The sequence below is a fragment of the Solanum verrucosum genome, unplaced genomic scaffold (genome assembly GCF_900185275.1).
Source record: "Solanum verrucosum unplaced genomic scaffold, falcon-dt-bn FXZP01000128.1, whole genome shotgun sequence".
Classification (NCBI taxonomy): Eukaryota; Viridiplantae; Streptophyta; class Magnoliopsida; order Solanales; family Solanaceae; genus Solanum; species Solanum verrucosum.
In genome coordinates this window covers 2,841,537-2,867,082 of record NW_026020327.1, presented here as the reverse complement: position 1 = coordinate 2,867,082, position 25,546 = coordinate 2,841,537, and the positions used below count along the sequence as shown (strand labels likewise).

At 34.2% G+C, this 25,546-nt stretch overlaps 3 protein-coding genes across 3 annotated transcripts in view; 2 read left to right on the top strand and 1 right to left on the bottom strand.

The window, feature by feature from the left end:
• The window catches only part of LOC125835811 (putative pentatricopeptide repeat-containing protein At5g37570), a 130,928-nt gene that overhangs the window by 53,429 nt on the left and 51,953 nt on the right, over positions 1 to 25,546 (top strand). The gene's annotated exons all lie outside the window — the stretch shown is intronic.
• On the top strand, positions 1,335 to 1,785 carry LOC125835831 (uncharacterized). The gene has a single exon (XM_049514935.1). It carries the CDS (start codon positions 1,363 to 1,365, stop codon positions 1,759 to 1,761), a length of 399 nt encoding a protein of 132 aa, XP_049370892.1. The 5' UTR covers positions 1,335 to 1,362; the 3' UTR covers positions 1,762 to 1,785.
• LOC125835816 (ribonuclease H2 subunit A) lies at positions 2,168 to 10,297 on the bottom strand. The gene is made up of 8 exons (XM_049514920.1): positions 10,139 to 10,297; positions 9,276 to 9,347; positions 8,136 to 8,259; positions 7,966 to 8,053; positions 3,260 to 3,397; positions 3,071 to 3,158; positions 2,845 to 2,965; positions 2,168 to 2,592 (listed from the first exon to the last, which is right to left on the bottom strand). Exons 1-8 carry the CDS (start codon positions 10,221 to 10,223, stop codon positions 2,415 to 2,417), a joined length of 894 nt encoding a protein of 297 aa, XP_049370877.1. The 5' UTR covers positions 10,224 to 10,297; the 3' UTR covers positions 2,168 to 2,414.

Here is a 25,546-nt window from a genome sequence, read left to right as displayed (position 1 = left end):
TCACTAACAGCTTTATAAGACTGAGTAAAGATGTTAAAATGAATTTTGTGGATAGCTTTAAAATGGGCCTATGATAGATGAGTAATCCGGTGTTTTTGATTTTTGACCCTGCTAATTTTATTATTATTTTTTAATAAAAAAAAGCCTCCGTTTAAAAAAAAAAAAATTAATTAATTTTTGCTTATAAGACAAACATTTATAATATTTAAGATTGCAAACTTGTTCAATTGATCAGAAACTGTCTTATAACCAAAAGTTAAAACTTAGGTGGTGTTCAGTTCAATTGAAAACTTAGGTGACATATGTTCAAAATATTTCGAGATAATGAACTTATTCAATTGATCATAAATTCCGTCTTATAGTAAAAAGTTAAAACTTAGGTGCCAGGCGTTCAGGATATCATATATCATATCATATCATATATCATATATAAAACATAACTTTATGCCCGCCTACGTGACGTCACCACAAACTAGAATTCTCTTTTAATTTATTTATTTCCAAAATTAGCCTTTTCTTTTCATGAAAAGTTGTGACTTTTATGAAGAGTTGCGACTTTAATGAAGAGTTGCGACTTGTATGAAAAGTTGTGACTTTTATGAAGAGTTGTGACTTCAATAAATAATTGCGACATATATGAAAAGTTGTGACTTTAATGAAGAGTTGCGACTTTATGAAAAGTTGTGACTTTTATGAAAGGTTGTGACCTTTCCAAAGGGTTGCAACTTTTCCAAATAGTTGTAAGTAGTAACCTTTCCGATAAGGCACAATAAACATTTGTTCACACTACCCTTTGTTGTCTATAAATAGAGAGATTCTTCTCATTTTAAAACAACGAAAATTCTGAACCTCTTCTTCTTCTTCTGCTGCACAATTAAATATTTGTGTATTTTGCTCATGTTTTGTGGCTCACTGACACCATTGCTTATGTTACAGATCCTGGTATGTATTTTTACAGTTATTAATTTATGCTTATGTTATTAAGGATAAATGATAAGATATAATAATTTTAATTTTCCTTTACATTATTAATGTTTGTTACTACGTAATCTTGTATGTAAGATAATATTGTGTTTAGTTTTAATGACTAATAGGTTTTAAGTATTATTTTATAAATACTGTGATAATAAATTCCCGCGCGAAGCGCGGATAATTTTACTAGTTTTAAGATAATGAACTTGTTTAGTCAATAGTTAAAAATTAAAACTTAGGTGACATACGTTCAGAATATTGACAATGAACTTTTTAAAAATAAGGTTAATAAAAAATAAATAAATTATTACGGACAAATATTCAATTGATTGACCCCAATTAAAAAGAGAATTGCTCCCAAAATCCAAAATCACAAATTGAGGGGAAAAGATGATCGGAGAAGTGGAGAAGATGATAACAGTAGGCCTTGTTTGGGGAGCAACAAATGCCCTAATGCGAAAAGGGGCAATCAAATGGGACGAAACCATCAAATCTTTACCTCAACCAAACACACCCCAACACCCAGTCCTCACAACTCTACAAAATTGGCTCAAACTTCTGTTGATTTGGCAATATTCATTGCCATTTCTTCTAAATCTGTCTGCATCAGCTACTTTCTTTGCAATTCTAAGTGATACACCAATTTCTTTAGCTGTTCCTGTTACGAATGCCACCACTTTTGCTGCTACTGCTGTTTTTGGATTGATTCTTGGTGAAGAAACTCGTGTTGGTCTTGCTCTTTTTGGTACTTCTCTTATTGTTCTTGGTGTTTACATTTGTATCATGTAATCTTTTCAAATAAAGCTGGATCTGGATCTGATAGACAGGGAAGGATCTACAACTTTGGGTACGTGTGTTTTCGAGAATTCAGTAACTTTTGTGTAGATTCAGTATTTCTTTAGAAATGTGTGTTGGAAATCATAATAACAAAGCAATAGATGTTGAATCTCTTTCGACTTCACCAAAGATTGATGTAATTCTGGCTCCACCGCCAAAGATGTAAATATGAAACATTTCAATTTAAATGCATAACATCAGAATTCTTCAAATCAGGTGGAACTATCTTTTGCATATGAGGAGTTATAAATCTAGAGGCAATGTAGGAAGATACATCAGACACTAATGATTGATACACATGAAATAACACATAATTTAAGTGATTACATGAAAAACGAGACGTTCCGAGTCCCTTTCAGATGAGCAGAAGATATTCTAGTTGCTGCAAGTACAAAAAACTGTGGGAACCAGGGAGAACATGTATGGATAATCCTTAAAAGATGTTTATCATATTAATCGCATTACAAATCTGGTAAACATTTTTTCGATCAGCTAGCAGGTATATAACTAACTAATCTAATCACCATCCTGTTCTAGTTAATGCCAGATGAATTTGGTTTTGAAGCAACATTTCACATTCTATCAGTAAATGAGAATTGTGTCCTTCAGAACTGTGAGAGGAGCTCAAGTTTACGAGCTTGGAAGAATTTGCAACGGCCTTTCCCATTTGACTCAATATCTTCACTTTTCCTCTTTACACCAGTGAAACCAATATTAGTTAGCTTCACTTGCCGCTTACTAGCTCTTCCGTTGGGTTCATCTTCGTCATTAGCATCAGATTCCCTATGGAAATAACATGAAAAAGATCCAGATTAAACATTGATAGCAATATGATTTTGATATTTTGAACTTGCTTCTGTTGCAGTCGGAAAAAAGAACTTGATTAAGCTCACTCATTTCCATGTTCCAACTCTCTATTAAAACACGCCACACAAAGGGATTTGAGGTGAAAGTAAAACAACGAGATTTTGAGTACAAGGATCCAGCAGAATTTAGTACAGTCAAATGTTTTATGGAAGTTAGTAATGGACTCACCATACTACTTCGACGTTATCCTTGGAGTATGCATTACATGTTCCCCAGCTGAAACGGACCAAGGTTGGGAACCCAAAAACTGCATGTTTGTGATTATCCAGCCAAGCTTTTGTCTCAGGATCTACAGACAAAAATGGATGTCAAATTGCCCCATCCATTTTGAGTAAGATGTTAGAATCTAGCAACATATAATCCCAATTTTAACTGAATGGAAGTTTAACACTACCTCCAGGATATCCAGATCCAAAGTTCCTTTGCATGTTCTCAGCAGTTTCATCAAGCACCCAATCCCGCAAGGCTCGGTCCCTAGTAACCTTAAAGATGGTTATAAATGACATTAAGACTTATGAATTCAGATTCTAATTTTACAAAGGGAGGTAAATAGAACGAGACAAAGTGGCAGATGCCAAGTCACCTTTGCAACAATACTGGCTCCACTTACGACAGGGTAAAGACTGTCAGCTTTTTTTGCAACAACAAATTTGATTGCTGGAAATATTTCAGATAGCTTCACTCTGTACTTTTCAGGATCACCAACAGTATCCACATAAACCTGAAAGGGATTCATTAGTGCATTGCTTCTGAAAATGTCTAAATAACTTGTGGAATAAATTATATAATTGATCTGTACTCCCTTTGTCCCCAATTTAAGTGTCTTACTTTCCTTTTTGTTTTGTCCCAAAAAGAGTGGCTTCTTTCTATACTTAAAGACTACAAGATTTAAAAAACTAAACACATCTTTTATTAAGATCACAAGATTCAAAGGTCTCATTTTGTTTCTTAAACTCCATGCCAGCCAAACTAAGACACTTGAATTGGGACGGAGGGAGTGAATGCTATCAGTTTCAGTATTTGAAAAGCCATCAAGTCTACTCTTTTCCTATTTGCTTTTTAGTGAAGTACACACCCATCCAGGAAAATGGGCAACTTATACAGTATACTAACAAGATTAAAGGTATGAAATGTGATAACCAAAATCAAAGTAGTGGTCTGTGGCAGAGAGAACACGACAAGCACATACCAATAGAGGAGAATGTTGAGTTCTGAATAGTATATTTAGAAATTGAGGTCTGACAAGTATATGTGGACAAAAGACATAGGACTCTAGGTTAAGCTTGGAGCTGCTGAGAGCTAGGTAAGCTGCAAAAACTTTGGTCTGGTCTTAAATTTGACCCAAAAGAGTTCCATTGCAGCAGTATGCTATGAACATCAGAGCCTCATCTATCAGGTACAGAAAACTGACAAAAGGTTGAATTTCAGAAGTTGGCACGTTTGTTTGTCAATTAAGAAAAGATAGCCTGTAGATATCTGGAGGCAGATTATGTCATATATAGTCAGGTTAGAATAACTTAGCCAATGTGAGCTATGCATAGTATAGTCGGTCTCAAACCCAGATAATGAACAACACAAAAATAGTCCAATTATGATGAATCCTCTAAATGGGCTATGCAGGATTCCCATAGCTGAACTCAACTAGTTTGGGGTTATTCATCTAGCTGATTGATTGATATTTTGGTTAAAATAGCAAGGATAATTGAAGTATAGTTCCTGCAGCTGATTTATTTCAGTGACTCTTCTCTTAATAGTCACAGAAAGGGGTCTATCCTGTGAGACAAGAGAAAGCCTGATGTATGCCAACTAGAGAAAAAGGAACAGGAACCAGAAATCAGATTTACTCATTCTTCCCTCCTTATTTTGTTTCCCCACTGGTGGAGTGGTAGTAGATGCATACACATGTTAATGGATCTGATATTAAGTTTCCCCTTTTGCTAAAAGAAAACATAAGCCAGTGCAGAATTATATCAAAGTCAACCATCTCTAGAATAATCAAATCTACATAATTTTGCTCTGATACCAAGTTTGTCACGATCCAAAACGAGTCATGAGTGGTACCCACACTTAACCTTCTAGGCGGGTGAACCAACGAATGCAAACCCCAACTTATTATTAGTTTTTCAACTTATGCACTACAACAATAATACATAAACTCAAATCTTATTAAGAAATAAAAATCATTTACAGTCTATTACATATCGTTTCCCAAAACTTGAAAGTCATCACATCAAGGACATCTAATCCCCAAATACTAAGTACGAAAGTATCAAAGAAACCATAATATATGAACAAAATAGTTTGTGTCCGAAAACTAGGACATTATGCCATGACTGAGAGAATCCAACAAGAGCTAGAAGGAATAGCTTACTCTGGAATCTGATGTGCTGGAGACTGGCTAAAGCTGAGGGCAAGTCGAAGGTACATTCCACAAAAGTCACAAGGCAAGACCTATACACCTTCTCAACTAGCACAAACTCAACAACAGGAGTAGCAACATGAATAGGCATGTCAAGTAAGTCACAATGCAAATCAAGTCCCTTAGCTAACGAGGAAGATACATAAGAAAAAACGGATCCAAGATCAAACAATACGGAAGCCATGCGATTGCAGACCAGAAGAGTACTTGTGATAACAGCATCGGATGCCTCTGTCTTCCTGGAAAAAGCATAACAATGGGCTCTGTCGGGCTGCGCTCTAGTAGTTCCAACCCGGCGACCACTATGTCCTCCAGAATGACAACCTCTACCATAACCATCCCTGCCTCTAAATGTTGGGGCTCTGTAACCCTGATCATATCGAGCTTGACTCTATTTCCTGATATGCCCAACCTCACCACATCCATAACAAGGTTTGGAGTCGAGAGTAGGTGTCTTTGAAGATAACTACCAAACTCAGAAAAGGGTTGATTGGTATGTGACGGACCCTCAACGAAACCTGCAATGAAGATTGAATAAGACAGGATGGACAACCCCCAGAACTCTGCCCTCTGGGTAAGAACCACTAAACTCGCCTCCCTTAAAGAACTTCTTGAATGTTGTCACCTTGGGGAAGTCATTTGGCTTCACCCCCTCTATCACAAAATCAACCAGTTCCTAAAAAGATTTTGCAGAAGTAGCCATTTGTAAAGCTGGAATCCACAAATCTGACCTCAATCTCGATAAAGCGGCGAATCCGCTTTTGTTGACTGAAGTAAAGCTGGATAAAACACGACTATTGGCCGTAACATATATCTTTCCTTGCTCTATATTCAGGAGTTCATCTCTCCTCAAAGTCCAGGGCATACACTTCTCCGTGGAGAAGTTAGAGAATGATGCCCTAGTCATAGGTAATGCCTTGGCGCACTGAGCATGAGACCACCACCACATTTTGGCGTCTCCCTGTAATTGGTATGTCACAAACTCAACACCAAATCGCTCCACTATATCCATTTTATGAAGCAGCTCCTAAAAATCAACAAGAAAATCATAAGCATCTTCAGATTCAGTACCCTTGAAAACTGAAGGTTTCAACTTTAAGAACTTAATAAAGAGATCATGTTGGTCACTAGTCATTATTGGCCCTGTAGTAAATCGAGGAAACATGCTTGTTTCTAAGGATGCATCCATGCGGGGATCCCCAACATCTTCTGCACCAACACCTCAGGTTCAGGAGTACAACATGCAACTGTTGTGGCTCCCCGCATAGATGCGTCCTTGGAAACAAAAATGTTTCCACAATTGACTATAGGGCCAATAATGACTAGTGACCAACATGATCTCTTTATGTAGTTCTTAAAGTTGAAACCTCCAGTCTTCAAGGGTATTGAATCTGAAGATGCTTATGATTTCATTGTTGATTGTCATGAGTTGCTTCATAAAATGAATATAGTGGAGCAATTTGGTGTTGAGTTTATGACATACCAGTTCCAGGGAGACACCAAAATGTGGTGGCGGTCTCATGCTGAGTGTCGACCAACAAAGGCATTACCTATGACTCGGGCAACATTCTCTAGCTTTTTCATGGAGAATACATACCCTGGACTTTGAGAGACATGAGAGATGAGTTCCTGAATATAGAGCAAGGAAAGATGTCTGTTGCAGCCTATGAGGCCAAATTTCGTGATTTATCCAGGTATGCTACTCAGTTTGCTTCAGTCCACAAGAGCGGATTCGCCGCTTTGTGAAGGGATTGAGGTCAGATTTGAGGATTCCAGCTTTATAGGAGGTTGTTTTTGCAAAAAATTTCAGATGTGGTTGATTTTGTGATAGAGGTAGAAGGGGTAAAGCCAGATGACTTCACCAAGGTGACAATGTTCAAGAAGTTCCGTAACGGAGGTGAGTTTAGTGGTTCCTACTCCACAGGGCAAAGTTCTAAGGGTTATCCATCCCGTCCTATTCAATCTTCATTACAGGTTTCAGCTGAGTTTGGTAGGTATCTTCAGTCTTCTTCGTCTTCAAAGAGACCTACTCTCAACTCCAGAACTTGTTATAGATGTGGTGAGGTTGGACATATCAAGAAATATTGTTCGAGGCAGAGTCAGGCACTGTATGATCAGGGTTACAAAGCCCCAACAGTTAAGAGGTAGGGACGGTTATGGTAGAGGTCGTCATTCTGGAGGACGTGGTGGTCCCCAGTCCGATCGGGGTGGCGAGTAGGTTGGAACTACTAGAGCGCAGCCCAGCAGGGGTAATGGTCAGACAAGCAACAACGCCCATTGTTATGCTTTCCCCGGGAGTGCAGAGGCATCCAATGCTACTATCCCAGGTACTCTTCTTGTCTACAATTGCATGGCTTTCGTATTGTTTGATCTTGGATCCACTTTTTCTTATGTATCTTCCTTATTAGCTAATGGACTTGATTTGCATTTTGACTTACTTGACATGCCTATTCGTGTTTCTACTCTTGTTGGTGAGTCTGTGCTAGTTGAGAAGGTGTATAGGTTTTGCCTTTTGACTTTTGTGGAGTGCAGTGAGTGTACCATGGTTTCTTTGATACTCTCAGACTTAGTATTTGGGATTAGATGTCCTTGATGTAATGACTTTCATGTTTTGGGAAACAATATGTAAGGTTTGAGTATGTAAGATTAGATGTTCTAGAGGATTTTTATTTCTCACTTTAATAAGGTTTGAGTTTCCGCATTATTGTCGTAGTGCATAAGTTGAAAAACTAATAAAAGTTGGGGTTTGCATTCGTTGGTTCGCCCACCTAAAAGATTAAGTGTGGGTGCCACTCATGACCCGTTTTGGGTCGTGACAGTAGCATACCCATCTTGAAGGGTAGCAAGTCTATTGAACTCAATAGTCTTACCTCGGTTAAAAGAACACCAAGCTCCAGTGTCTTCCTCACGAGGCCAATGGCAGAATTATGTGATATTTCATTGAGATTTATTTTGGTTCTGTCAAAAAGAAGAAAAGAGTACTCATGTGAAGAATTGATAAAATTGGAGTATGGTAAACCAAAGAGAGTTTTGTACAAACTTCTTTAACATTTTGGCTGAGAGATCTCTAGGATCTATCACATCAACAGCCCATCCGATGGATTTATTTGTCTTTAATTCCTCAAATAGTTCTTCCCTCTTCTCTTCTTTCAAAGTCTTCGAGTCTGTATAATATATCATCAAAAAAAGTTGAGTATGCATGAACATGAAGAGAAATTTGCAACTTGTTATATGTAGAGAAAACAACATGATAGCTTATGCCAGTCATACAATATTTTTTTCTAACACATTTTAATCAGGATACATAGCTTTTTTTTGTAAATTCACCCAGCTGAGGATTTTCCGTAAAAACTAAAATAATCAACTTTATACTTCAAAAAAGGCAGTCGCATAATTCTTCATGCAACACCTCTATGTGGTTCAATTTCTCACTTTCGCTAAAGTCGAGAGAAGTTAAACAAACCTCTCAAGAAGCAATGAGAAAGGTTCAGTCGCTTATGTATAACAGGAACAAAATATGGGAATGAAGAGATCCGAATTAGGTAATTCAGAAAGAAAGATACAACATTTTAGAAATGATCTTCATTGATCATTCAAATGAAACAATGAATTTAGTTGGCTGACTACTATTCACTTTCATGCTTTAACATTTTTTTTTCCGCACAAGCCAATTCCCAAGCAGATCATAAGGTGACTACTTTCCATATAATAGAAAAGATCAGAAAATCAGACCCTACATCACCAAAAACAATAGTAGGCAACTCCAACATGCCAAAAAACAAATATAAACAACTAAAACATTGAATGCATCCTTAAAGAAGATACTCGAATCCAAATCCAACAAAAATCAAAGAGTGAAGGCGGAACAAACACAACAACAACAACAACAACAACAATTACACCTCAATCCAAAGTAATTGACGTAGACTATATGAAAATCTTAAATATCCATTCTGCTCTATTTGGGCTTGAATCCTTTCCTATCTAACATCAAATCCCCGCACTGATAATAGATCAGGCCTAGGAGAGTACATCCTGACACAACATATTCAATATGTGAGGATTCATCATACATTGACTAATTTTACTCTGCTTCCAATCTAGCACAATTATCTATCCTCCTTTAGTTGGGTATAAAACTAAAATAATTCAAAAGAAGTACAAGTCTTTAATTAATTACCTGCAAACTGTAAAGTGGAAAGAGTCTTCTGGTATGAGCGTGCACAATACAGGCATCCATAGACCATTGGCCCTGTAAATCATATGAAAACATGCATACAGAGAGTTAAAACGGATACAAAGTGAATGCAGATGAACTACTTATCTTTTCTTTTGATAACCATGGTGTCCGGACAGTTCGGGCACACCTTAACTAATAAGGTGGGATATCCATTACCCTCACTAGCAACAAATATGAAGTAACTCAATCCACCAACACTGAGACATTTGAAAGAAATCACCTTGTTTTTGTCTTAGTTGGGATTTGAACATGTACCCACTACTTTCCATGCGGAACACTCCCTCCCCCCCAATTTAAATGTCTTACTTTATATTTTGGTTTGTCCCATATAGACAGTATCTTTCTATATTTAGTAAGTTTTCCAATTACAACATCCAACTAGACAAGTTTAATACCACAAGATTTAAAGGACTACACACATTTTCAATTTTAAATCACAACATTCAAAAGTCTCCATTTATTTCTTAAATTTCGTGTCCAGTCGGTTGAGGAACTGACTAATTGCATAGCAATCCCCTGAAGTTCCCTGTTACACTTCAGCCCACACAATTTGTATTAATTAAGCAGTTAGTTAGAATGAGCCGAATCTAAGATCATTAACTCTATATAATCAGTGCCTTGTACAGTTTTGAGAAAAGCTTTCACAAATATCTTCTCTACTTTGTAGCTTTCTTCTCCGATTAATCACATTTAACACAGTTAAACTTAAATTGAGACGGAAAGAGCATAGAATAATGTGTAAAAATCCACTAAAATTACAATAAATAGTAGATATGAACTCGTAACAATAAGGGGGAAAGTACCTAAAACAGGACCGCGACCAGCTTCGTCAATACCCATGATACAAGGCTTCGATGCCCAAATTGGAAGCTGCCCCAAAGTACCCATCTCCGATCTCCGATGTAGCCGGCCGCCGCTTCTGTCTACCGACGATCTGCTCACTTCCCGCCACAAAAGTGCAAAATACTGAACACTACACTCCTGAAAATAATATATTTATTCCCCTTTTTGACATATATAGTCAAGAAGACGCACAAAATAGTCTATTATTTTTGTATTAAAACTCAAAGTCATCTTGAGCGGTTTATATGAAATACTAATAATCTCTCGTGTTTGTAATATTGCCACACTTTAGTCCTCCCTCAAATTTTTATCTATTTTTTAAAGTTGGTTTTATCCACAATTTTATGTATGGAATGTTCAATCGTCTTTTATATATTTAGTAGAAATAATAATCTCACGTAGAGAAGGTAGAAGAAGAATACTTTGTTTTATTCAGTAGAAATATTATTGCAACTAAACTAAGAACACGTTGACATATGACGTTGCAAGAAAGAAAAATTGTGCTATTGCACGTGAAATTGAGGTGATTAACCTCTCGATTTTAGCTGTAATGATATTTTTACTAAACAAAATAATGTATTCTTCTTCTGACCTTCTTTCAAATAGAGTTATTATTTTTACTAAATTTATTAAAAGACGATTAAACATCTTATACATAAATGGATAAAATTAATGTTAAAAACTAGACAATAATTTGAGGAAGGACCAAAGTGCATCAATATGACAAATACTAAGGATTATTAGTACTCCATATAAATACTCAAGTATGACTTTGAGTCTCAATACAAAGATAAATAAACTATTTTGGACTTTTAACCGAAGGCTATTTGATGATTGAAAAGTGAACGATGAAAGGTGTTAAGTGGTATTTAATTTAATTTAATTTTAGTATTCTCTCAAGTTTAATTAAGAAATTGTTTAAAGCTTGAATTTAAATTATTATTCGCATAACTATGCCACTTTTCTTCATATACTTGCTCTATGTTTATATAAGATTTACCAAGTTGTTTCTTTTAAAGTAGTATTATTTAGGGTGTGTATCGGTCGGTTTGATTTAAAGTATTATCGATTTGATTTGTCGGTTTTTGATTTTTAAATATGCTAAGCCGATAATCAAACCAATAAGATATTTGTTATTGGTTTATTGTTTTTTTGTTTAATCAATAAGAAAATGCTTTCAAAACAAATATATGACTTGTCCAATAATTTGACGCGATACAGGCATACATCGAAACAAACAAATTAGACTAAATTGCAACAATAAAGACCAAAGTAATACTAAAACCTAAAGGACTCGTTTGGTGTAATGGATAAGGGAAGTTAATCCCAGGATAAATTTTAAGTACCCTTATTTCCTTGTTTGGTTGGAAAGCTTGGGATAACTTATCCCGGGATTATGAATTAGTACCGGGATAAGTTATCCCTCACATTGGGTGGTATAGTAATCCCGGGATAACTTATCCCGGGATAAAATAAGTAAATGACAAATATATCCCTTTAAATCCTTTTTATACATCATTTTTCACATTTATTTATATTTACATTATTTTTAATACAGAAAAGGGTCAACATTGCCCCCGAACTATATGAAATAGACCATTTATACCATTCGTTACATTTTGGGATAAAAAATGCCCCTGCTGTTATCCTAAGAGACCACAAATACCCTCAAGAGTTAACACCCCAAATTTTTGTTGACGTGGCAAGCCACGTGGGACTAATCTTCCACCTCAGTGTTGCCAACTAGGATTCACTGCAAAAGAATTAGACCTTTAGCGACAACAACAATCGTCATAAAAGCCCAGAAAATTGTCACTAAAAGTTTTTATCATTGAATTCTAACTTTGTGTTTTTTTCTTCATTATTTTAAAAAAACCAAATATGATATCGATTAAGTAGGAGTTTGAAGACACTATATGTTTTATTTTTATGTCATATGTAAATGTATAAAATGTACAATGATGCATTATATATATATAGTAGGAGATTTGAATCGAGAAGTAATTTTGATTATTTTTCGTAATAATATTGGATGTTTTTAATAGGGATTAGTCCCATGTAGCTTGCCACGTCACTAAAAAATTGGGATGTTAACTCTTGAGGGTATTTGTGGTCTCCTGGGATAACTGCGGGGTATTTTTGATCCCAAAATGTAATGGAGGGTATAAGTGGTCTATTTCGCATAGTTCAAGGGCAATTTTGACCCTTTTCCGTTTTTAATATCATGTATAATAATATTTACTACTCCCTCTGTCCCAATTTATATGACTTACTTTCCTTTTTAGTCAGTCCCAAAAAGAATGACACATTTCTATTTTAAGTAACAATTTAGCTATAAATTGTCTATTTTACCCTTAATGAAATGATTTACAGCCACACAAATTTCTATCATTTATTTTGGACCACAAGTTTTAAAAGTCTTTCTTCCTTTCTTAAACTTCGTGCCGAGTCAAAGTACATCATATAAAATGGGACAGAGGGAGTACTTCTTATTTTTATGATAATCATTCATATTTTTTTATTAAAAAATTACACTATATAAATATAATTTTTATTTGACTAATTCTTATGTTTATTTATTTTGATTTCTCATAAAATTTCGGGAAAATACATAAGTACCCCCCCAGCCTATGCCCGAAATCCCAGAGACACACCTAACCTTTACTAAGGTCCTATTACCCCCCGAACTTAATTTATCTATAATATTCTACCCCTTTTCGGCCTACGTGGCACTATCCTCGAAAAAATGTCAACATGCGCTGGGCCCACAAGAAAGTGCCACGTAGGCCAAAAAGGGGTAGAATATTACATATAAAATAAGTTCGGGGGGTAATAGGACCTTAGTAAATGTTAGGTGTGTCTCTGGAATTTCGGGTATAGGCTGGGGGGGTATTTATGCATTTTCCCTAAATTTTCTCTTTAACAAACTAAAGAGGGAAGTTCTATTTTTAAGCTAAATAAAAAAAGTTATATTTTTAAATACACATGGTACTTATCATGGGAATACATAAAAAAAATATTTATGTTAAATAAAATAAAAGTTTTATTTTAAAAAATAAATAACTAAAGCTCGCAAAGAAAATTTAAAAAATTAAATAAAGTGAAGGGTAATTTTGTAAACAAACAACTTGTTCTTAAAATTTATCAATATATATTATTTTGAATAGGGAAAATGCATAAGTACCCCCCAGCCTATACCTGAAATCCCAGAGACACACCTAACCTTTACTAAGGTCCTATTACCCCCCTGAACTTATTTTATATGTAATATTCTACCCCTTTTTGACCTACGTGGCACTATCTTTGTGGGCCCAGTGCATGTTGACATTTTTTTCAAGATAGTGCCACGTAGGCAGACAAGAGGTAGAATATTATAGATAAATTAAGTTCGGGGGTAATAGGACCTTAATAAAGGTTAGGTGTGTTTCTGGGATTTCGGGCATAGGCTGGGGGGGTACTTATGCATTTTCCCTTTTGAATATAACAAACCAAACACTCAATAAGAAATAATCCCAGCACACTTTATTCCATCATAACTTATTTTTCAAACCAAACGACCCCAAAGGGTAAATATAGCGATCAGAGTTAAGTAATGCTAATTGTATAGAATCCTTATAGTTATAATTTAATATAGTGATTATATTAATATTTTTGTTTAATAATTATGCATGACTAAAAATTAAACTGTTAAATTCTTATATTCTTAATGGGTTATTGAGACCAATAAAACTGAACCTAATAGGATTAGACCCTTAAAATCTTACTAAAAATGAATTATATCTGATTTAGTAAGGAAAAGACCAAAATACCCCTTGCTATTTTCGGTTAACCTTCCTTAACTGGACAACCCAACTTCAAAAGGTCATATCTCACACATCCGACCTCAAAACTTAGCAAACTCAGCGGCTTTGGAAAGATAATTCAAAGGTCTTTCCTACGGTATCTTGTAGCACATCTAACTCATTTGTGCTAAGAGTTATGATCATTTCAAGTTGACCTAAAACTAATAACTTAAGCATAACTTGCAAAATTTTAGATTTTGCTATTTCCAATTTAATTCTTTTTGGAATTCAAGGTACTACATCTAGTGACTTTAACACTTAAGAAATTTTAATTTCTCGGTAAAATTCTACTCACAACGAAAAACGGTTCAAGTCTTGGTTCAAAAAAATTTCTGAGGTGTTACAGGTTCAAACACTTATCTCATGAACTAAGCAACACAATTAATTATTTTTTTTACCATTTTCTAACATATGATTACCATTATATGGACAGTAAATATTATATTTGGTAAAAAAATTATGAGAATACTTTATTTAAGAGCTCTTCTCGTCTTGAGATGAGAAACAAGTGATACAAAAAAAATTAAAATAAATCAAACTTCTTTATTCTTATTTTGCTCCAGTTCTTGTCAATGGGTTCTTTGGATCAAATCCTTAATGAGTAAGTATCTTTTCTATTACTTTTTATTTCCTCACACAATAAAGAAGTAGAAATTAATGAGAAATTTTGTTAAAATATTTTTTTTAAAATATTTTATTTTATTTCGATATATTATAGAGTCATAATAAAGAAAAATAATAGTTTTATAAGATACTAAAAATTGAAAAATAACAAATAAAATAATTAAAACTTAGTAAAAGTTGGATCGATTAGGTTATTACCTGCATTTTAGTCCATTTAAGCCCAAGTAACATCTGGACAAGCCAACAACACATTTATTTACTAAGAGAAAACAAAAAGCCCCCCTAATCTATATCCGAATTTCCAACTGCACACTTTATCTTTACGGGAGTCCTATCACCCCCTGAATTGCTTAAAGTTGAAATAATTACATCGGTAAAAAACCACAACCACATCTATGTTGACCTGTGCATTTCACATGTTTGACACATGGAGATTTGATTAATTTATTATTCTTTTTCGATTTTTTTTTTGTAATTCCTTTCCCCTTTTTCCTATACTCTCTCAATTTCTTCAAATCCTAAAGTAATTTCTTCTCCCAATTCCTTCAAATTCCTAAAGCAACTTCACCATTACTTTAAACACCAAAGTACATCAAAATTGGATTGTGAGGAACAAAGATGAATAGTGATATTCGCTCTTTGCTCGTCGTAAAACTGAAAAACAAACTAATCGTTGTTTCGTTAAGGTTTTGCTTTCTTCGCCGGAGATCGCTAGTCGGAGCAGTGCAACCACAAGGTTTTGTTGTTGTTGTCGTCGACCTCACTACGAGAATAAAGGTAGATCGGAGGGAGGGTTTTTGCTGGTGGCGACAGTGGTGGCTGCTGGTGTGGCATTTCGCCAGCCAGTCAAGCAGGGAAAACCTAAAAACAAACTAAAAAAAGTGAGGGGAGGGAAAGAGGGATAACGAACAAATGAAAATTCTCTCAGGGAATATGAGGAAGAACCAATGTAATTGATTGATAATTAAAAGATTTATAAATAAATAAATAAAAAGAAAAAATATTCTCATTTGGGAGTTCAAATGAATTTGATTTAAACCTAATTTGATTTTTTTTCAAATTTGATCCAAATCCCTTTTTTGAGTGATATAAATACATGTTATTTCATATTTAATTGATTTGATTGGTTTTTAAAAGTTTTTTACGTGAGAGTTTAAAAGCATGGGTGAAATCAATAATTGTGAATCCGGTGAAGATGGTGGTGGCAATGGCGGCTTAGAGAAGGTGAATGGTGGAGGAATTTGATCTTTATTGCTATGGAGAAGGAGGACAATAAATAAGAAGAAAAAAATACATCTATTTACAAAAAGAGATTAAAAATAAAGTTTTAATATTTATTTTTGTGCTCACTCTCTTAAAGAGCGTGAAATACTTACTTTGCCAGCTAAACATTCAGGGAGGTATTAATTTTAGCTTTAAGAATTCTAAGGGGGTGATAGGACTCCCGTAAAGTTGAAGTGTGTAGTTGGAAATACGAATATAGGTTGGGGGGCATTTGACCATTTTCTCCATTTACTAATTCTATCATTTTGACCAGCTCAAATTCGACCCAACCTGCCCATTCACTATCCATAGTCCCAATCATCGCCTAATTAAGATGAGTTCAAACACATGACTTATCTCATGAAATTAGTAACAAAATCAATATTTTTCCATTTTCTAACATATTATTAAAGAAAAATTTGTCTATTTCAGCATAATGTCATTTGGACAAGCTTCATTCATTTATTAACTCAATTATTTTGACCATCTTAAATTCAATCATACCAGTCTATTCATCACGCATAGTCAATCATCACTTAATTAAGAGGGGTCAAACACAATATCTCATGAAATTAGTAATAAAATTATTATTTTACCTTTTTCTAACATATGACTACAATAATTTATATGGACAGTAAATATAATACACTTGGTAGCAACATTATGAGAGCGGTCTATTTAAAGGTTTTCCCTTCTTGAGATGAGAAACAAGTGATATAAAAAATTAAAATAAATCAAGTTTTTTTATCCTTATTTTGCTTCAAAGTTCTTGTTAATGGCTTCCTTCAATCAAATGATTAATGGGTGAGTTTATTTTCCATTTCTTTTTATTTATTCACACAATAAAGAAGTAGAGATTAGATCTGAAATTTATCGTCAATGCTTCACTAAAAAAATCTTAGCTAATAAAGACTTTTTTATAAAATAGAATTAAGGATATAATTTTATTCTTTAGCAATTTTTTGCTTTGTGGGTGTATGTAACATATAAATTGTTATTTATTCTATAGTCTTATGATTTTTTTTTAACGATGCTTAGAATTGATCTTGAGGGCCAGAAAGAAGCTGAAAAAATTATGTTGGAAAAGAAAATGCTCTCAATGGAGAACAAAATGCTCGAAGAAATATTGAAGGCATTGGAGAAAGGCATTTGCTCTACTTGCATTTGGGAGAAATATTTGCGTGAGATGAATATGCAGGTTAGCGCTATATTGTTAATATATATATATATATATATATAAAACTTAAATTCTATAAATTATTATTGACTTTATATGTGTCCTTTTTTTGTAGACTGAGATGTTGTTACGTGTTTTCCGAAATTTGGAGAACAAACGAGATGAGGAGTAAAGATGGCCATTGAAACTTCTAGTGAGATTACATGATACTAACATATCATATTAGTAGTCTCAAAATAAAGTATTTGTGACTCTCTAGAAGGGAATTTTTATTGTTATGCTTAAGTTTATTAAATTCTAGTGGCACTCTAGTGCACATTTTTAAATTTATGGATTATCATTTCTATTTTATCTTTATGCAACTTCTTATATTTTTCTTGAAATTATTTTGTACATGTTAAAAGATAAGCAAATACAATGAAGGAAAGATCAACAAAAATAAAGATACAAGATACATTGGGTCTCAAAATTTTAATGTAGAGGCAAAAAAGAAAATATTATTAGTAACATAAGATAATAATGCAAGTTACCTAATCTAAGAAATATAATGTGCAATAAGGTACGCAAATCCTTTCTTCCCAAAATTGTAACATTGAATTAATTATATGTGAGGTGGTTTTCAGTAAAAATAACCGAATTAAAACCTAATGTTATATCACAGACTAATTATAAGTATTACAATTATTTTTAAGTACATGAGAATAAAATTCACTTGATTGATATATATAATTTGACTTCTTAAAACAGTCCTCACATTGAGCTTATTCGATCAAAATTTCAGAACAACCTCCATTGAAGGATAAGAAAGAAATTTGGGGTGTATTGATTAAAACTAGAAATATTGCAACAACATTAAAAATAAGGAAAAAATATCTAATTACACAAATGCTTCTATCATAAATATTTATACACTATATAGTTTGAAATAATTATATATTGTCTCACTAATTAATACAATTTTTATCAGATTTCAAGTCAGTTACATCGATTAGGTGTATCTTTTTTTTTGGTAAACAAGATGATATATTCTAATTTAATATGCATCAGTACAAGTAAATGGCTGAGTATGGCTAGTAACGTTCGGGAAAGGGATTGGAATTACATTATACACATTAATACCTTCTATAGTAAAGACGACTTTTTTAGCCTAACATAAAGAGTTCCTACTTTGTCTGCTTCTATTATACTAGAAACAATCAACGGAGGAGCTGTCCAAAGTACGAGGGAGTTAGCTTCCTTCAATCTAGACCCCTCCTTAGCCAAGGTATCTGCCACTTGATATTCTTCCCTGTATTTATGTTGCACCAGAGGGTTTCCAAGTTTAAGTAGAAGTTCTCTGCAATCAGCCAAAATATTAAAGTAGGATGGATGATCATTTGCTAGGCAGTGAAGGATATCCTGACAGTCTACGTTAATTTCAAGTGGCGTTAAGTTGTAGGCTAGTGCAACAGTTAAACCTTTTTGCAGCACTAATAGTTCAGAAACAATATTTGTTGCTTCATATATGTTTCCCATGAAGCCTACCACCCAATTACCATATTTATCTCTTATTACTCCTCCTATTCCACTAGTGCCAGATTTAATCGAGGTAGAACAATTAGTGTTAAGCTTAAATCCAATGTTTGGAGGTTTACATTTTACATACCCTACTATAGATTTTTCTATATTGGTCCTTTGGTTTGTGAGTGAGAAAAAATCGATGGCATGTATGTATGGAATATTAGCATTTATTTTCCCTTTTTTATTATTGTGGTAATTTTCATTTCTGTTAAGCCATATACTCCACAAGTAGAATGGATAGAGTTCTTTCCACTTGAGGTTTTTTATCACTATGCTAAATTGCTAATGTTCCTAAGGAAATCTAACTAGTTCATGTCCTAGGTAGATGTGAATATGTTGTTGCTTTCTATAAGTCCTATCTCAGACCACAACTTCCTGACATTTGTACATTCAATGAAGATATGTTGGATGATTTCTAGGGTATTACATATGTGACAAGACTTACTAACATCTATTCCTATAAAGTTTAAATAGTAACATGTCGGTAGTCTTCCGTGATTGCAAAGCCATAGGAAGTACTTAATTTTGTTAGGGCAATGTAGTTTCCATATCCAAGTATGGTCCTTGTCTATCTTGTTGTGCTTCTCCCCTTTATCTTTAATATGGTGATAAACATTTTTAGTAGTTAGAGTTCCTTGGGGGTTAAGGCTCCAGGATGGTTTATCCTTAATTTCAGAAGTTGTTGGTACATAGACGTTTTCTATCATATTTTTTATAGTTGATGGGAGATCATAGGACACGTTGTTATATTTCCATGTACCCATGCTCGTAAGGATGTTCTTAACTTCCAATTGATTATCTTCTAATATTAGGGGTCTTATTAGTAGATCTCTTAGCTTCCTATGATTAGGTAGTCAGTCATCGAACCATAGAGATATGTTGGATCCATCCCCAATTGACCATTGTAGACCTTGTTTACATATAGTCCAACCCAAAGTAATGTTCTTCCAGGTTCTCCCATGCGATGGTTTTGCATGAATCTCTATTGGAAATTTTCCATCACTAGTGTATTTATTTATTATGAGTGAATCCCATGTGGAGTTTGGGTTATTGAAGGCTCTCCATGCTAGCTTAGCTAGAAGAGCTTTATTTTTTTGTCTCAGTTTATTTAGTTGGGAGGTATATGTATTGCATTACATGGGTTGGTATGTTATTTAGGGTGGACTTTGCTAGGGTTGTTCGTCCTGCTATGTTTAGGAATTTTGTCTTCCAACCCGCTAGTTTCTGTTGTAAGCTATCTATAATAAATTGGTAATCATTTATCTTGGAGTTTTTTTTTTATTAAAAATAGGGAACCCCAAGTATTTTTCGAAGGATTTGCCAATTTTTATACCGAAGTTGTTTGAATTCCTAAGGTCACTGTTGCAATTTTTGGAGCATATTAATTTAGATTTTCCATAATTAATGTTATGACCAGATTCTGTACAAAAGTTATCAAGAACTATTTGGATTATGTCACAGTTTTTCGCATCAGCCCTACTCATTAGTATGAGGTCATATGCGAAGAATAGGTGACATAGTTTTGGACTCTTATTTGAGATTTTAATGGGATTCCACTTCTTTAGTTGAACTTTCATCTCTATTTTCCGTGACAACATTTTCATACACAATATAAATATGTATGGAGACATTGGGTCCCCCTGTCGTATTCCTCGAGATGGTTGAAAAAATTCAGTATGATCCCTATTTACAAGTATGGATATACTACTCGTGGAGACACATGACATGATTAGATTGATGATATTATGGGGGAAGCCAAAGTATATGAGTGTGTTCCTAATGAAGGACCACTCAATCTTATCAAAGGCTTTTTCGAGATCGATTTTTAGGATTATATTAGCATTTTTGCCTTTCATCTTTGAAAGTGAGTGATGGTTTCTTGAACTATGATTGCGTTATCAGTGGCTTTCCTATTTTTTAGGAAGCTTGATTGACATGGACCAATCAGGGTATTCATGATACTTTTTAACCAATTGGAGATAATCTTTGTTATTATTTTATAGGTGGTGTTGCACAAGCTTATAGGTCTGCAATCTTTAAGAGTGTTTGCACTTTTTATTTTTGGAATTAGGCATACATGGGTTTTGTTTATATCTTTTGGTATGCATTCCTCCTGGAAGGCTTTCACACAAAGAGATACAACTGATTCCCCTACTATGTTCCAATAATTTTGATAGAAGAAAGGGTGTAATCCGTTAGATCCTAGAGCTTTATAAGGTTGAAAGGAAAATACAAATGTTTGGATCTAGCTGATAGACGGGATATTCCCTAATTCTAAAAGATCTAATGAGTGTTGGTTGGTTATTGCAGTTATTTTATTATGAACTGAGGAAACCTGAGAAGTACAAAATATATTATTAAAGTAGTTGTGCGTTAAGTTTTTGATACCCTCTAAGCCATAAATCCATTCCCCATGTGCATCTTGTAACGCCATTATTCAATTTTTCCTTCTTTTGTTTAGGGTGGTAGTATGGAAAAACCTAGTGTTGGAGTCACCCTCATTTAGCCAGATAACTCTTGATTTCAGTTTCCAGAAGTCTTCCTCTAATCGAAGAATTTGATTATACTCCTGACTAAGTTTTAGTTCTAGGTTTTGAGGAAAGGTACTAGAAGTGAAGTTAGTAGATTTTTGTATTCCTTCTAATCTCAGTAGTAAAGTCCTTTTTTGTGAAATATGTTCCCAAAAGTGTTTTATTCCAAATGGTCACTTTTTTTGAGAAGTCTGAAATAGCATCTAAGATGTCCTTTTTTCCCTCCCAACTTCCTAGTACGATGTTCCTTAAATCTGGGTGCGTCGTCCATATAGATTCAAATCGAAATAGTTTATTAGGTTTTATAGGGCTATTTTGTAGTACGTATAGGAGTTGGGGACAGTGGTCAGAGTGTGTACGTGGTAGATGATGTACTTGTGCGACAGGGAACTTATGTAGCCACTCTTCATTTGCGAAAAAATGGTCAAGTCTTTCAAAAATTAAACTTGACCTATTGATAAAGCACTTATTTAGCCAAGTATATTTCCCTCCTTTATATCCCATGCCTATAAGTTCGCAATAGTTAACCATATCCCAAAACTCATTTGTACGAGGTTTGTTTATAGGCCTACCTCCAACTTTTTCTGAACTTTTCATAGGTTCGTTAAAATCTCCTCCTATTAACCATTTACCATCATAGTTATCTTTGATTTTTTTCAAATTTTCCCATAAGATCTTACGCGATTGAAGGTATGTGCTAGCGTAGATACAACTAAAAAGCCAATACTCATTAGTAGCACATACCTTGACCATGGCATGACTTTCTTGTCCCGTTGTTGCGATATCATCCACTTCTATAAAGGAATTATCCCATAGAATAACCAACCCACCGGAGTTTCCCACTACGTGAACTTGGATCATTCTTGTGAATGGGAAATAATCTAATTACAGAGATTTTTTTTTCAAAAAAAAAATAAATTCCAAATTTCAGCTCATTTTTTTTTCAATATCAATTTTCCATAGATACATATAATTTTAACTCATATACATGAACTATTAATTTGGTGCATACGTATATTTTTTCATATATATATTTTGACCACCGTCATCCATTTGTGATCTCTCTCCTCTTCGGCCAGAGATCGTTGTCTCTGGCAAAAACTCCACTAAATCAGCGAAGCGTCGTTCTAATGATTTAGATACATGTGTATATTTTGTCATTAAAGGATCTATAAACAAAAAAAAAATATTCTCATTTGGGAGTTCAATTGGATTTGATTTAAACCTAATTTGTTTTTTTTTTTTAAATCTGATCCAAATCCCTTTTTTGAGTGATATAAATACATGTCATTTTATCTTTAATTGATTTGATTGATTTTTAAAAGTTTTTTACATGAGAGTTTAAAAGCTTGGGTGAAATCAATAATGGTGAATCCGGTGAAGATGGTGGTGGGCTGGTGGCAATGATGGCTTAGAGATGGTGAATGGTTGAGGAATTGGATCTTTGTTGCTATGGAGAAGGAGAACAACAAATAAGAAAATAAAAATAAAAACACATACATTTATAAAAAAAAATATTAAAAATAAAGTTTTAATATTTATTTTTGTGCTCACTCTCTCAAAGAGAGTGAAATACACTCACTTTGCCAATTAAGCATCCAGGGAGGTATTAATTTCAATTTTAAACACTCTAAGGAGGTGATAGGACTCCCTTAAAGTTAAAGTGTGTAGTTGGAAATACGAATATAAGTTGGGGGGCTTTTGGCCATTTTCTCCAATTACTAACTCTATCATTTTGACCAGCTCAAATTTGACCCAACCTGCCCATTCACTATCCTTAGTCCCAATCATCGCCTAATTAAGATGAGTTCAAACACATGACTTATCTCATGAAATTAGTAACAAAATCAATATTTTTCCCATTTTCTAACATATTATTGTATAATATGGACAGTAAATATATTATATTTGGTAACAACATTATGAGAACGATTTATTTAAAAGATTTTTTGTTTCCCTCTTGAGAAAAAATTGTCTATTTCAGCCTAAATGTCATGTGAACAAGCCTCATTCATTTATTAACTCAATCATTTTGACTATCGTAAATTCACTCAAACCAGTCTATTCACCACCAATAGTCAATCATCACTTAATTAAGAGGGGTCAAACACAATATCTCATGAAATTAGTAATAAAATTATTATTTTACCTTTTTCTAACATATGACTACAATAATTTATATGGATAGTAAATATATTACACTTGGTAGCAACATTATGAGAACGGTCTATTTAAAGGGTTTTCCCCTCTTGAGATGAGAAACAAGTGATATATCATTATCTACTTGTACTAAACTAGCAACCCTGGGTAACCTTAGTGTGATGGAGTTCAACAACCGTATTAATAGAGATGCTAGTAATATAGTTACTACTACTAATGCTTCTAACAGCAATGCTACTAGAGACACTAATAGTATTACTTCAATTCCTCTTGTAATATCTTAAGTTTATCTAATAATATTATCCTTGGTTACCAAAAAAAAAAAAAAATCAAGTTTTTTTAGCCTTATTTTGCTTCAAAATTCTTGTCAATGTCTTCCTTCAATCAAATGATTAATGGGTGAGTTTCTTTTCCATTTCTTTTTATTTCCACCAGCTTTAGGCTTGCTCAACATCTTCACTGCTACATCCCTTCCACTTTGAAGCTTTCCTTTGTACACAGTTCCGTAACCTCCCTCACCTAATTTCTCTTTGAATCCTCTGGTCATTCTCTTTATGTTGGAGATTGGCATGAAATTGTTGTGTTTGCAAAAAGCCTTCAATCGTATCGTACATTGACAAATGCCTCCTTTTGAATTTGTACACCAGAAATGCAATTACCAACGGAAGGCCTATTACAATTTTTGCTCCCGAATACACTGCACGTTTGAGAAGTCATGGAAAGTAACTTCCCCTTAGGCCAACAAAACATAGAGATGATAAGGAGATATAAGGCTATGTTTTTAGAAATATTGCTATTAACAGCTTTCTATACTTAACACTATAAGGTACACAATCGTTGTTCTTGCTCCTTTAATTATATCATCATGAAGTATAAAGGATTCGAAGAAATTAGTCTTCACAAATGGAGAAATTAAAGCATATGTAGAGAAAAGTTTGAGTACTCACAGAGAATCATTAAAGCAACTCCTACAAAGACAAGAAGAACTCAAATTGTAGTGAGTGAATCCATTGTTTTCCTAATAAAGGAGAAAATCATATATAGTTGAAGTCGTTACTTATCCTTTCTTCGAAACTCCAATAGAGCTCAAAGCCATAAAGGATTGCTTGATGAAAATCAGAAAGGGAAATGTTGTTAATATTAGCCCATGAGGTCAAGCCTATAAACTCCGCTCTGCATCCATCACTCACTTCAGAGACATTCATTTTTCCAATCTTTAGATAAGTGTATTTGCTTGATTTGCAGCCACTAATTTCCATAAATGTCGAATCATTAACAGCAAATGGACAATTGAACATGAAAATGGGCGCTACTATTCTAAGCTGTGATGCATAATAGTATGGGCTGAAGAAATCACTGTATTCGTGACAGGTAAGCTTAGAAGGTATGAGAGAACATAGATCATCTGTTTGTAAAGTCGGATCTACCAAGCGAATTGTATGATAAGCATAGTCGATGCCTTGAACGTGCAACTTCTTGGAGGATAACCATATAACGGTTTGGTTACCTTCACAAGCTAATTCAATTCCTGAAAAACGACAATGTTTTGGATCGGTGTTTAAATGAAAAGGGTAGCTTATGTTACGGATATCGCCACAAGCAGAACGAGGACAGTAGTGTTTGCTCTTCCGAGCATGGCATGTTTGCAAAAAGATGATTTGAAGGATTAATGTAAAATAGTTAAGCTGAGAGTTTCCTTTAGACATTTGTGTATTACTCAGGTTCAGCTGAGACTTCACAATTATTGTTGTTATCATATATAAGACTAAAAATGCAATTAAGCCATCTAGCAAGTTGAAGGTTTGTGGACTTTTCATTACCAATATTACTCCTTTGGGTCCCAAACCAATATTAATCTTTTTGGTCCTTGATGGGAAAGTTGAAGGTTGATGAAGGGCCCTCATGAGGAAGACTTTGACGTTTACCAATTTGTTAGTGAGGGAGATGGATATGTCATGTTTCCCCCATATGCCAAACACACCTTTTGCTCAAACTGTGTATTTGTGTTGAACAATTGTGACTTTATATATTTATTTATAGGTATAATAAATAAATATACCTTTAAACTTGGCCTCATTTTATATTGGGGAACTTTTGCATATAGCCACTCAAAAATAGCTATAGTTTGTTAATTATGATTCGTAGCTACATGTTATAGGGAGGAGAGAGAAGAGCGAGATTGGGAGAGGGAGGAGAGAGGCGAGCAAGAGA

What these genes read in the sequence shown, in the direction of transcription:
- LOC125835816 (XM_049514920.1), bottom strand. Translation starts at nt 10,223, where the DNA reads ATGGGTACTTTGGGGCAGCTTCCAATTTGGGCATCGAAGCCTTGTATC. An exon ending in TGGTCGCGGTCCTGTTTTAG is followed by an intron (nt 9,348 to 10,138) that starts GTACTTTCCCCC and finishes TATGATTTACAG; the next exon opens with GGCCAATGGTCTATGGATGC. An exon ending in TCAGCCAAAATGTTAAAGAA is followed by an intron (nt 8,054 to 8,135) that starts GTTTGTACAAAA and finishes TCTTTTTGACAG; the next exon opens with AACCAAAATAAATCTCAATG.
- LOC125835831 (XM_049514935.1), top strand. Translation starts at nt 1,363, where the DNA reads ATGATCGGAGAAGTGGAGAAGATGATAACAGTAGGCCTTGTTTGGGGA.